This window comes from Patagioenas fasciata, chromosome 21 (genome assembly GCF_037038585.1).
Source record: "Patagioenas fasciata isolate bPatFas1 chromosome 21, bPatFas1.hap1, whole genome shotgun sequence".
NCBI classification, from domain to species: domain Eukaryota; kingdom Metazoa; phylum Chordata; class Aves; order Columbiformes; family Columbidae; genus Patagioenas; species Patagioenas fasciata.
In genome coordinates, this window is record NC_092540.1 from 380,716 (window position 1) to 394,541 (window position 13,826).

The window sequence follows — 13,826 nt, forward strand, 5'->3', positions numbered from 1 at the left end:
TCACCCGCGTCCCGGCACGGCCACTGCTGTCCCCCGCGTCCCGGCACGGCCGCTGCTGTCCCCCTGTGTCCCGGCACGGCCGCTGCTGTCCCCCTGTGTCCCGGCACGGCCGCTGCTGTCCCCCCGCGGTCTGCACTCCCCCGGACCCTGAGCTGGCTCCCGCGGAGTGCGGCTCGGAGCTGACAGCGCCGCACTGCTCCACATTCGGGTTTTATCACAGAAACCTCATTAAAACGGCCGTGGGGCAGGACGCCGCCGCAAGGGCGGGCAGGCTGCGGGAGCTCGGGCACGGCGGCCGGGCGGCAGGGGGGAGGGCGAGGGGAAGATCCCCACCCGCCCTCTCCAAAGGACAGCAAGTGTCCCCGAGAGCTGCTCTTCTCCTCGGCCGCAGAGACACACGTGCAGAGAAACAGAGAATGAACGGTACAGGTAAGAGCTGCCCCCGAGCTGCGACTGCGGAGGAACAATCACTGAGCAAATGACGGCGGCAAATTAAAGCGGGGTGGTGGGGACGTGGGGCCCTGCAGGGCTCCGGGGCTCCTCTGCTCCCCGGGCTGCCTGTTCTACACCGCAGCACCAGCCCCAAGGCAAGGGCTGTTTTCCCACTCTTCAGCATGTCAAATTCAAGACAAATGGCTTGCTACGTAGCAAGGATACAAGGTAGTTAAATACTGTAAAGCCTACAGCTCTCTCCAACACTCCGTATTTTTATGTGTCATACTAAATTCCCTCAGTGCCAGTCCGTGTTCCCAGGGTACTTAACACGGAGAGACAAAGCATAACAGCTCCGAATAAATCATCACAGCCTACTGTGCATGAGCCTCCACTGAGAGAAACGTCCTTGAAACCCACCCAGATTCCACCTCCTACGGAAAAAGACAATCTGCCACTAAAACAGGTAATTGAATGCAAACACATTGGAGATCTTTCAACCTCTGCCAACCGAACAGATGAGCTGTTTAAACCAGACTTTAGGCCTGTTTGCATTTGACACGCTGCTCAGACAGAAGCCGAGGGGCAGAGCTGCTCTGCGGGCCTGCGGGCGGTGGGCAGCGGGGCTGGGGGCGTCACCTCGCGGTCCCAGCGGCCCCAGCAGCCCCGCTCGGCTCCTCGGGGACCCACTTGGCAAACGTCGAGGGGGGAAGAGGAAAACCCCAGGGACTCGCTCTGCCCGGTCCCCTGCGATCCCCCAGCAGCACAGGTGCCACTTAGAATCACAAAGTCTTTCCGAAGACGCATTTCAGAGTTTATCTGTTGTGACAAGTGCTTGTTACCTTGTGCACCCCAGGATGCTCCTGCGGACACACGAGTCTTCAGAGAAGGGTCTGCACACCTCGCGCTGTCACTGACCCGCACGGCTCCGGTTCTCGCTAGAACAGCAGCAGTTGGGGCAGCGTCCCGTCCGGGCAGCCCCGGCTGTGGGTCCGCAGTGCCCTCCCCGTCCGGGCAGCCCCGGCTGTGGATCTGCAGTGCCCTCCCCGTCCGGGCAGCCCCGGCTGTGGATCCGCAGCGCCCTCCCCGTCCGGGCAGCCCCGGCTGTGGATCCGCAGTGCCCTCCCCGTCCGGGCAGCCCCGGCTGTGGGTCCGCAGTGCCCTCCCCGTCCGGGCAGCCCCGGCTGTGGATCCGCAGCGCCCTCCCCGTCCGGGCAGCCCCGGCTGTGGGTCCGCAGTGCCCTCCCCGTCCGGGCAGCCCCGGCTGTGGGTCCGCAGTGCCCTCCCCGTCCGGGCAGCCCCGGCTGTGGATCCGCAGCGCCCTCCCCGTCCGGGCAGCCCCGGCTGTGGATCCGCAGTGCCCTCCCCGTCCGGGCAGCCCCGGCTGTGGATCCGCAGCGCCCTCCCCGTCCGGGCAGCCCCGGCTGTGGGTCCGCAGTGCCCTCCCCGTCCGGGCAGCCCCGGCTGTGGGTCCGCAGTGCCCTCCCCGTCCGGGCAGCCCCGGCTGTGGGTCCGCAGTGCCCTCCCCGTCCGGGCAGCCCCGGCTGTGGATCCGCAGCGCCCTCCCCGTCCGGGCAGCCCCGGCTGTGGATCCGCAGTGCCCTCCCCGTCCGGGCAGCCCCGGCTGTGGATCCGCAGCGCCCTCCCCGTCCGGGCAGCCCCGGCTGTGGGTCCGCAGTGCCCTCCCCGTCCGGGCAGCCCCGGCTGTGGGTCCGCAGTGCCCTCCCCGTCCGGGCAGCCCCGGCTGTGGGTCCGCAGCGCCCTCCCCGTCTGGGCAGCCCCGGCTGTGGGTCCGCAGCGCCCTCCCCGTCCGGGCAGCCCCGGCTGTGGATCCGCAGTGCCCTCCCCGTCCGGGCAGCCCCGGCTGTGGGTCCGCAGTGCCCTCCCCGTCCGGGCAGCCCCGGCTGTGGATCCGCAGCGCCCTCCCCGTCCGGGCAGCCCCGGCTGTGGGTCCGCAGCGCCCTCCCCGTCCGGGCAGCCCCGGCTGTGGGTCCGCAGCGCCCTCCCCGTCTGGGCAGCCCCGGCTGTGGGTCCGCAGCGCCCTCCCCGTCCGGGCAGCCCCGGCTGTGGGTCCGCAGCGCCCGGTCCCGCGGGATGCTCTGCGGGCACCAACCGCGCGTTTCGGGCCCGGCCGCACGTCCGGCTCCGCACAGGACGCGCCGTCTGATCCAGCCAGCAACGCAGTTTAATGAATCCCGACTGTCTCACTACGCTCAGGCTTAGTGCTGCCTCTGTTACTAAACCCGGTATTAAAGGCAGGCGGGACTGCAGAGAGAGGGACCAGAATGTGTTTGCTATCAGAAGCAACAGATGCAAAACCCAAACACAGCTTTTCCAGACTACGAGGCTTCTGCCCCACGCACAGCGGAGCGCCTCCAGCTGCCCGCACTGAACAGCCCTTTCTTCTTAGTTTAATGCATACAAAGCAATTTTTCTCTTGCCCCTCAGTACATTCAAGACAATTTGCATCCTGTCAAGGATTTTACTGCCACTGCTACTGCGTTACTTTCGGTAACCGAACACCTGCACGTGGGAGTTGGAGACTCATCCAGGTCACCGCAGACCCAGCCTAAACTGGGATTATAGGCAGCAAGTCCCGAAAACAAGAGGTGGCACCTTCCTCAGCCCCAACAGCACTCAGGTTTCTCCTTTCCAACTGAAAAGGGGATCCAGAACGCTAATGTTGATCGCGCTGGTACCAGCCAGCTCTGGCTTTCCGGAGCCTCACGCAGGAGGCGGTGAGCGGCGGGAGCCCCCGGCTCTGCCGAGCTCTGGCTGCCGAGCTCCAGCGCCAGCGGCTCCAGACAGCTCCGCGGAAACCAGCGGGAAGCGGCGTTTGTCCAGCCCAGGGCACGAGAACGAAGCCCTCGCTCTTCGCAGAGCATCGGCTGCGGAAAGGGCTCATCCAGAGACCCGCAGTAAATCCCGATTAGCACACGGCCGCTTCATTTTCATTCAGTTTTCCTCCCCATGCAGACTGGCAGCGTGACAACGGCAACGGAGGGAATCGGTCATGGTTGTCAAGTTCAGGCGATTTTATAGAGAGAAAAATAAGTTAACTGCTACTTCAATGGCTTTTCTAATGTTTACTTGGCCTGGAGCTACTAATGAATCAAATTTAAGTATCCTCTGAAGTGCCAGCTCTGGTCCACCCACTTTGCTCCTCAGAATCCAGCCCAAACTCGCTGGTCCCCGTGGAGCCATTTGCATCACCTGGGAGCCCAGAGCATCGCTGCACCACCCCTGCCAGAGAAAACCCCAAACCGACCCCACCACGCACACCGCGCGGTCCCGCTGAGCCGCCCAACAGCATCCGCAGCCACCGGCAGGCGGTCGGACACAAACGCTTCGCTCCGATGTACGCTGTGACTCCCAGGCAGACGCTTGGCAGAAACCCTCGTGCAGGGGCGCACGGGGGTTCATCCAGGGCACTGACGCCGGCCGGGCACCGCGGAAGAGCTGCGCTTGCAGCAGGCTGGCAGCAGTGACCGACAGCACACACCGCCACGGAACGGGGCTGCCGAGCTCCTCCCGGCGTCACACAGATAAACGAAAGCCATTGCAGCACTAAATGGGCCAGCGTGATCCCAATGCCGCTCCACGACGGCCACGGGTGGATTCCAGCGTGAGCAGCACTGACCCCGCAGCTCCGCACGCACCCACGAGCCGGCCCTGCGGAGCCGAGCTCTGCGAGCACCGAGCGCAGAACCACCCGCCCCAGAGCTCCTGGATGAGCAGAGCTGGAAACCGAGCCTACCTGCCCAGGCACAACCTACGCCCAGGGCTCAGCTGGGTCCGCACTCAGGAACTCTCCAAGAGCTGCCATCACAGCAGTTTGCTCTTCGTTTCAGTGAGTGTGGCAGCAGCGAGCAGGGCGTGCAGGGTCCGCAGGGTCCGCACGGTCTGCAGGGAACCAGCCCCGTGTGTCCCGCGGTGCCGTCCCCGTCCTGCCCGGCACCCTCGGCTGCTCCGGCTCTGCCCACACCCAGCACCTCGGCTCCGCGTTCTTACCGACCGCTCGCTCGTGCACACGCAGAGCAGAGACGCTGCAGGCTAATCTAACGTGGCGCTGAATTACACCGAACCAAATGAATGCCAGTACTCTAAATCATTTGCGGACATCCTGTTCTTCCGATGCCATCACGCTTCTACCACTTCTCCCCAATTATAAAAACAAAAACCAACCCAGCGGAGCCCAGGGCACTGCACAAGGAGCACAGATTTCTGTTTCTGACGCTGTCTCGTTGAATCAGCGTTAGCTGCTTTCCACACACTCCATGGGAATCCAGGCTAGAACAATAAAAAAACAGGCCATAAAAAGGGTTTATGTGCTGTTTTACCTGCTCACTTGTGAATGAAAGTGCCTTTGGACTCAGAACAACGCGCAACTGCTGCGCGCGGTTTGCCAGCCCGGGACCCACGGCAGCAGCGCCGCTCAGCCCTGGGACAGCAAAGCTGCTGCAGAGCCCTCAGACACAGCGGTGGGACCTGCGGGACCACGGGCACGGCCGGGCCAGGGCGGGTGCTGCCACGTCCTCCCCCGCTTCGGGGGGCAATTCCACCACGAAATGCTGTAAGTCCTTCCTGTGACACCGGCACCGTCCCTTCCGTCCCCAACACCACAGGGTCCCCTGGTCCTTCCCCGAGGCCTCTCCTGCATTCACTGCAGGGTATGGGGACGTCCTGCGCATCTCACGGAGCAAAACCAGTTTCCCAGGGGCTCCCAAAGGGAACATCTGCTGCAAGGACACTGGTGAGCACAGGGGACACGATGGGACCGAGTGCCAGGAGCAGGAGAATCCCTCCTGGTCCATGTTCTTGGGATGTTTTTCCTACTCTTACAGCTCTTCCTGGTTAAGGATGATTAAGCTGATTTACAGCGCATTTTTCTGAATGACCTGCTCACCCATTGCTACGCTTTCGTGACCTGACCTTGTATTTTCCCCCTCTGGTGTGGGACAAGGCACCGGGTGTCCCGGCTCTGGGGTCGTTAGCACTGGACATCTGGTGCGCAGCCCTGCTGAGGGTTTGATTCCGCTTGCCGCGCTGTGCTCCTGCTCAGCCCAGGACAGCCCAGCCTGTGCACGGCGCTCAGCCAGCAGCTCCCGCTCGGCCGCGTTCCCACCGCACAAACAAACCCCCCGGTCACGCCCACCAACGGGTGCCGGGGACTCGGGCGGCGAACGGGGCCTCCTGGGCTGGCAGCCACAGCACCGGGTGCAGGCAGCAGCGCAGCACCGACGTCACTCCAGAACAGCAGCATTTCCGCATGAAAAGACTTCAACTTCTTCATTTTTGCTACTAAAACTTAATTAGCCTCAGAGCCCATCTGGCAGTCTGCAAACCATTACCCAGCATTCTTCGGACCCTGAAACATTTAACATAACAGGGACCAATCCTTCCACAGAAACCATTTAAGTCCAGGAAAATAACGCCACTCGGTTTGAAATATTCTTCGTTAGCAATTAAAAGTGGCAGCTAATGAAGAAATGGTTGTGTAAGAGAGAAGAGGAGCACCAGGCGCAAGCACCGCGTCCTCCCGGTGCCGCGCCACCCGGCTCCAGCGGCTCCATCACCTTTAATGATTCATCTGAGAACACCGTCACTACTAGAAACAAATTAAATACCTGTTCCTCGTTTGTGCTGTATCTGAAGGTTTGACTGCCACACCAGAAGCTCAAGGCCAGTAACACCACAGAGGAGAAGATCCTTAATTAAGCTCTCACGCCGGGCTGGGCGGATTTAAACCCAGCCTGGGCAGGGGCTGGAGCCAACGGCCCCGTGACAGGGAAAGGCAGCGAAAGGCAAAAGCAACCGGCCAGGGTTTGTGAAATTATCAGATCTTTGAAAGCCAGAGGAGCGAGCGGGAGAGCGTCCACCTCCGGCACGCAGCGGGAGCCGACTCCCGACCCGGGAGCAGCACCGGATGGGAACAGAACATCCAGCGACTCCCACCACATCTACCATAAAATCACCGAGTGAGACACAGACAAGGAACCTTTTCCTTCGGCTTTTAAATGACAAAATTCTGCACTGGACAATTCGCAACCAAGGGCTACTATTTGCTGCAAATAAGCAGAGTCAACACAAATTCCTGCTCCTGAACCTCCAGCTCCCGGCTCTCCGGGGCCAGGCAGAAAGTTCATTCTCCCAGTTGTTAAACTCCGGTGCTGAGGAGGTCGATCAGCACACGTCGGGCAGGGCAGGGGCTGCCGAGCGAGCAGCCCCGACACCGCGGGACACAGATCCACGGGCAGAGCATCCCGAGCAGGGATCTGCAGGGAAAACCCTCAACGTGAAGCATTGCTCTCTTGTCATCGTTAGGTTTCAGAGTCAACCGTGTCAATGTAATTAAGTACAGCTCATTAACGCGTTGTCTGCATGCTCAGGGTAAGGACACTTCCAACGAGAGGTCCACCACACCTCCTTTGCAGCCCAGAACTGCTCAGGGGCTGCTTCAAACACTGGAGACTTCCAGTTCCCACTGCTGGAGTGAACTGGACAGCAACGATTCAGGGGCAGAGCAAACAGAGCTACAGCAAAAGAACTCTGACACCCGAGCGAAGACGAACGACCCTGACCCAACGCAACCCTCAGCTGCTGCTTCTGTCCAACCTTTGACGTGCCCCCAGGACTGTTTTGTGGGGCTGCAGAACCAGACGTGCTCTGCAGCTGACGGGGGATGGACCACAACCCCAGGCTGGCCGAGACACTCGTTAGAGCCCGTGGGTCCCGCCGAGCACTCACCAGGAAGCGGACATCATCGAAGCCGTTCAGGAGCAGCTTGCTCTCGTACTGCTGCAGGCCGATGGACTCCAGCCACTCCCCGACGCTCTGCTCCAGCATCCGCGAACCTGACGAGAGAGGAATCGGCAGACGCTTGAAAAGGGAGAATCCGTTAAGGCGGTAGCAGCGGCACTCTGAGGAAGACAGGTGGCATTGCCACATCATAGTCATTACCATAGAGAAACTCAAAAAATTATGCTCAGAGTACAACAGATCAGCCGGCAGCCAATTCCTCCGGTGCGCACAGACCACAGACGAGCCTCCAGCGCCCGCGTGGGCCGCGCGGGCAATTTGTGTCCCAGTTAACGCGCAGGAAAAGAAACAGCTCGCCCGGGCAAACAGTGGCGGAGCGCGTCCGGGGCAGGCGCGGCGAGCACTGCGCCCGGGGCTCGTGCAGCGTCGGGCCAGGCGAGTGCGCGAAGCCCTACCCCGCGGGCCGCGGATCCACTCCTGAGTCTGGAGGGCGGGAGGAGCGAGAACCGTCCGCCTCGGGCGCCCGGGCAGGCGCAGGTGCGGGGGACGGAGCTGTGGGGGTCCTGCGGTCCGATCCTGCTCAGCGGGCCCGGGGCAGCGCGGGCACAATGCGGTTACAGAGAAAAGACATCTTCATGCAGCCCAGACAGCAAACAGACACGACAGAGCCTCAGAAAAGCAGCAGAAGCCAGACCAGAGCAGCTGTCCGCAGGAGGACATGCAAGACAAAGAAAGCACACAAACGGCAGCAGAAGAAAAGACGGGCTTATACTTTTTCTCCCCAAGCAGTCCTGAAAGAGGCAAACCATAGCAAGGGCGTTTTCTCTCCGTTACGGTGTTAAGAGGAGCAGAGGTGCGAGGGACCCCGAGCACCAGAGTCCTGGCACAGGCGTTTCAGCAGCGATCCGGCCGCGCGGCACCTCGGCACGCTGCGGGGCGCGGAGCGGGGCCGGCGCGGCTCCCCCGGCACAGCCGGTCCCGCGGTGCACGCTCCGCCCGCCCTTCCTTCATCCTCCGCAGCTCCCGGCCCCTCAGCGAGCCCCCGAGCGGCTCCGGGGAGCCATGTCAGCTCCCGGCTTCCTCGCACGGCCAGACAAAAAGAACCCGGGCGTGAGCGCGCTGCCTCCCCTTCCTGCAGCGGCTCCGGCGCCAGACATGCCCTGGCACCTCCTCTCAGTCTCTGGTCAATGAGATTCCTGCCGACACCCTGCAGAGGCTGTGCAGACGAGCTCTCCCTTCCCACACCCCCGGGGAGAGAGGCCAGGGACTTGTTACTCCAGAAAAGCTTGAGACCTTAGCCATGACACAAAGAAACTTCAGAGATCTCCTTTCCAGCAGGAAATTCGACACTGAGACAGGCAGAATTTTTCAGGCTTCTTATCACGTCTGCTTCGGGGGGGCGTGGAAACACAGAGATGATCAGAAAACCGCGTTTGCTTCCTTTGAGCTGCCGGGTCAGCTGAAGCTGTTTGGTCCCTTCCAAACCAGCCATCCCGCCCCCAACAGGGGCTGCAGGGGGGGCTCGGGGCGTTTTCCGGCAGCTCCTGGGGAGGGGCCCCGCTGCTCTGCTCCAGGAGACCCTGCCCGCTGCCGCAGCACCAGCGCCGCCCAGCACAAAAGGTTTCGGTCTCCCTCGCGCAGCCGGTGCGGAAGGGCGGCAGCCGGACCCGGCATTTACACACGGAGCGCCCGCTCGCCCGGCGCCGCCGCCGTGTCCCCGCTGCCGCCGAGCCAGAGCCAGCGGTGCGCTCCGGGCGGTGCGCCCTGCGGAGCGATCGATGCGCGCCCTGCGGAGCGGTGCGCTCCTGGCGATGCGCCCTGCGGAGCGGTGCGGGCCCTGCGGAGCGCCAGCTTTGAGCGCCAGCTTTGTGCGCCGGCTTTGTGCGCCGGCCCGGCCCCCGCGCTCCAGCCTCCCGCCGCGGCTCCCGAACTCCCCGCTGGAAATCACCGATTTCCCGATATTTGCTCAGCGATGGATGACACGGCCTGGGTTTTCAAAAATGACGTTCCGGGTCTGCCCGGGCAGCTCCCGGTGACGTGCGGCTGGCCCAGAGTCAACCGACCGGGAGGCGAGGAAGCCGCTCGCTGCAGCGCCTCTGGAAGCGCCGCGGTGCTGGCGGGTGGAATGGAACCACTGCTCCTTCCTCTGAGCGCCTCAATTTTGCTTCAAAAAATTATTTACTCCACGCAGGCTTTTGTACACTTGTAAATGTTATTTCTGCTTTTAAAGGGGAAACGACAGTGACACCAAGTGCAGGTTTTCTGTTTCTAACGCACTTCAAGACAAGATGAGGGAGGGGGGTATTTGTATTTGGAGGGAGAGAAATAGAGGGGTTTACTTTAAAAAGAAAAAGAAGATAACAGATGCCCCCAAACGTCCTACACCGAACATAAGGAAGTCCAAAATACACTGAATATCTGCATGTTATGAGGACGATGGGGAACAACGAACCCCCGTCACTGTGCCCCCAGCAAGCGTCCGATCACAACGTCTGATTAAAACAAGCACTGAATCCTCAGCTCCATCCTTTTCCTTATGCTCCACATTTTCGGAATCGTACCTTTAAAGGTCTGCAGGCAGCAGAGGGGGAACAGTCCATAGAGCGTAGTTAGAAATAATTCGAGTGTTTAAAAGTTAAAAAGAGACAAAAGGCAAGGCAAGCAATTCGGTTCCTGTTGCAAGAAGATGCGTCAAAGACAACGGGAAAGGGAGAGAAGGGAGGGGGCTACCAGGGCCCAGAAAGGTCCTCTTGCAAGTTATTGTGTCAATAACGACCTTTAGTGCAAAGTTTGGGCCTCTTTGAGGACAAAATCAATACATGGACCATGCTGGACCGAACTCATCACCTGGTAACAGTTTAATGTGACCCGGTGCGGCCTGGGGACACACGACCCAGCTCCCCCTGGACAAGAGACTGCAAATCCAACCAAGTGTGGTGAAACCACCGTCCACACCAGGCGAGCGTGCAGGGAACCAGACGGGCCGCGGGTGCCACAGCTGGGGACCAACAGCAGCTGGAAGTCCCTAAACCCACCGAGGGGCCACACTCCAGCAGCACATCAGGCAAGAGGGACGGGCAAGGTGCCATTAATGCCACCAGATACAAGAAATACAGCCAGCACCCGACTTTACCGGAACCGAGATCTATTAGCCAAACGCAGATTGCTAACGGGTTCCTCCCTCTTTTGTCAAGTCAAGCACCAAGGACATTTTCCACATCCCAGGTCAAGCGTAGAGTGACCTGAGCCGCCCCTGCGCAGCCCGAGCCCCCGCGCAGCCCGAGCGCCCCGCTCCGGCCGCACAGCCCGAGCCCCCGCGCAGCCCGAGCCCCCCGCTCCGGCCACACAGCCCGAGCGCCCCGCTCCGGCCGCACAGCCGTGTCCGCGCTGCCGAACGCTGCACAGCGGCAGCGTCTGCAGCGCTGGCTCCTCCTCTCCCTCCATGTCAGATCCTCACTGCCGACATCGACCCCCGCAGCCCGGACCGGGGCAGGGAGGGCTGGGCACAAAGCTGGGTGCTGAACAGCTGCCATTGCCCCAGCCCCAGAGCCCTCTGCAGAGCACCAGCCCCGCTCCGCTGGTGGCGCCCAGGGCAGGCGCAGGTTGAATCCCCATGGGGAACCGCAGTGGATTCCTCCTCATGAACCCACGAGCGGTACGAGATCTGCCTCATTATGGCAAGTGTGCGCTGTGGGTGCTCATTAGCACCTCATCAGGAGGAGACGCTGCCCACCTGCAGGAGCTGGAGGTGAAGGATTTAAAAGGACAGAAGGGGTGGCAGCTCTCCAGTGCCTTCCATCACGCTGCAGCAGAGGCAAACGCACTCCCGAGTTCTGCTTTTGTCTTTGCTCGTGATTCAAAGGCAGAGAAAGGAATTCACGCTTAAAGTGGTGGGGAAAGCACCTCTCCTGCAAGCAGCCTTCTTTAGGGGATGTCGATACTCACAGGCACGCTCAGGATAAGCCGAGTGTCACCCAGACTGAGCTGGTAGCACGTTAACCACGACCGGCAACGGGCCGCGGCCCATCCTGCTCCAGCAGCGCCGCGAGGACGATCCTCCCACAGAGACCGCGTCCCGGGCCTGCTGCTCCGCCAGGACGCCCCGCGGAGCACAGCGCCGCCGCAGCTCAACTGCTCCCGCCCGCGCAAAGCGCCTCCTGTGCCACTTCCGAGATGCAGATCTCCTAAAGCCCTTGAGCAGTCCATGATATTTAGGCTCCTTCAGTCCCCAGACAGCAGAGCTCACCAGCACCCCTTTGATCGAGCCCTGTGCACTGTGTCTCAACACAAACAGCTCCGTTTTTCACGGCACCATTGAAGCCGAGCGATTGTCTCCACCTCCGAAGGCCACAGACCCTGCTCCTAGGGGACCCGAGCCCCGGGACCCCGGCTGTGCCCGCGGCAGCGAGACGCGCGTTTGTTCACAACTCGCTCATTTTCAGAGTGAAGCTGCATCCGGGAAGAGAAGAATTAAACCAACCCCCCAGCAGCTCCGCACACAGGAGCCGGCACCTCCGCCCGGTGCAGAGCACGACGAGACGGACACGCGCGAGCTGGGCACGCTACCTGAGATCCTCTGCTGCTCCTGGGAGAAGTCGATGCCTTCGCCAATGGAACTCATGATCTTCTCAATCTGAAAATAAAAAACAAAAAGAAAAACCACACAGGCTGCATTATTCGTAAAGTCCCAGGAAAAGAGAACGGCAGCCCCTGGATTCCGCCTCCCGCGCGACTGCCCAGGAAACCCTGGCAGGCCGTTCATCCCGCCGGCCCTCAGCACCCTGCCGGACGTGTCTCTGGGGATGCACAGGGACGTGGGGCTCTCAGCGCTGCCCCCCCACCCGCCAGAGCCTGGGGACAGCAGTTCCAACCAAACCCTCCTCTGGGGCACCGAACGAGGGCAAGGACGGGAACCACAGCTCAGCTCAGCCGGACATGCAGAGCCGCCCCGGCACCGCGGCTCCCCAGCCCTCACTTTAACTGTTAAAGCACCCATTTCCCAGCGCTGTGCACGGACACCACGCTCCTCACCAGCTCCTCACCAGCAGAGCTGCTCAGAAAGAGCTGGAAAAGGGACGGAGTTTGGGAAGCAGCAACATCATGGGGGCAAATGCCGTAAGTACCCAGGAGAGGGAGCTCAAGACAACCCCATCCCAGACCGGGGGGCTGGGGAGGCGCTGCGCGCTGGGCTCGCTGTGCTGGCGGGGCAGATCAGATCTCAGCACCGCTCTGCGCAGAACCCACGGCAGGAGCACCCACGGGTTTTGACCTGAGCGGGATGCAGAATTCCCTGTTTCCCCGATCCGGCCCCACGGCCAGGACAGTCCCGGTACCGGCACTGCCCTCGCTCCCTGCCGCGGAGCCGTGATGCTCATATTAATCTCTCCAGCCTTTCCTCCCAGAGCCAGCGCTGGTGTTTGGAGCCAGCGAGTCCATTGAGAGACAGAGGATGGTTAAACAAGTCCCGTGTCTTTTATCGCCCCAGTAAAAGAGCCCCGCGCTCCACGAGCTGTCCGCAGCAGCTCATCCGCGTGCACGGGAAGGAGCCTCAGCTCCCAAAGCAGGACGGGGCGGCCTGGACCCCGCGTTGGGGCAGCTTTGAGCTGCTGCCGCCTGGGTCGGGCTTAGGAGAACCTCACCTAGGGCTGAGAAGCCTTTACATTTACCATCGACACAAACGCAGAGCTTTTGTGCTCAGCCTCTGCGCACAGCATCAGCGATTCCCAAGGACATCGCAAGGTTGTCCTGGGAGAAAAAAAAAATGTATATATATATACACATACATGCCAGCGTTCGGATGAGCAGATACACCAAGAGCAACAGCCGGTTCGTGTGCTGGGGTCCCCTCACAACAGGAGGTGGTCGGAGCCTCCAGCTGCTCAGCCCCCCATCTGCAGCCCCAGCCCCCCAACCCGGCTGAGCCCCAAACCAGCCCCGGCCCCTTCCCAAACCACAGCCCGACAGGGGCCGCCTGCATGAGCACCACGGGGACGGCGGCGCTGAGCAGTGGAGTCATTCATGTAAAAGTCCATAATGACATAAAAACTCCCAGAAAGAAGCGGCACGCTGTCTGCCACGTGCATGGTGTTAGTGCCTTGTAACGACCCCTGCGGCATCAGCACAATTAAGAATATATCAGGATTCCCATTATAAATCCTCATTATTAAGGGGCCTGTAACCTATTGTACGAGCTCGCCCAGGGCTGGAGCTCTGCAGACCAGACAGCAGTTCAGCAGCAGATTGCATTCTTGAAAGCTACTTACAAAGCTGGGTTTAAAGGTTATCAGTGTTTTAAATTTCTGCAGTTCCAAGTGAGCGTAAGGGTCGAGACATCGTTATTGCCGAGCTCCCACAACCGAGGGATGTGGTGGATTTGGTTTAAAATCATAAAAAACCCAGACAAGCTGCTTCTACAGCTTAAAACCCCTCTGAGCACAAACAGCCCAGTGGCAAGGGGCCAGCTCGGAACACGCAGGGGCGCTGGGCTGGTGCTGGAGGCGCAGGATGGCTGCGCCTGACACCTCCGTTTTGTGCCAAAACCGCAGCCCGCACACTTCTGTTCTTGAAAAAGAGAATCCCAAAACCGGTAACGATCACAAGATGGTTACATAACCGAACATCCACCGGAGCACGAA

General features: G+C 61.0%; 1 protein-coding gene across 13 annotated transcripts in view; it reads right to left on the bottom strand.

The window, feature by feature from the left end:
• The window catches only part of ANKS1A (ankyrin repeat and sterile alpha motif domain containing 1A), a 63,695-nt gene that overhangs the window by 11,731 nt on the left and 38,138 nt on the right, over positions 1-13,826 (bottom strand). For 10 of the 13 annotated variants that reach the window (XM_065854524.2, XM_071817771.1, XM_065854526.2 and 7 more), the window contains 2 exons: positions 11,758-11,824; positions 7,180-7,286 (listed from right to left, as the gene is read on the bottom strand). In XM_065854524.2, the coding sequence (XP_065710596.1) occupies positions 7,180-7,286; positions 11,758-11,824 (174 nt within the window). Of the gene's footprint in view, positions 1-7,179; positions 7,287-7,392; positions 8,844-11,757; positions 11,825-13,826 lie in introns of those variants that run through there. The other 3 variants (XM_065854533.2, XM_065854532.2, XM_065854531.2) reach the window with 3 other exon arrangements.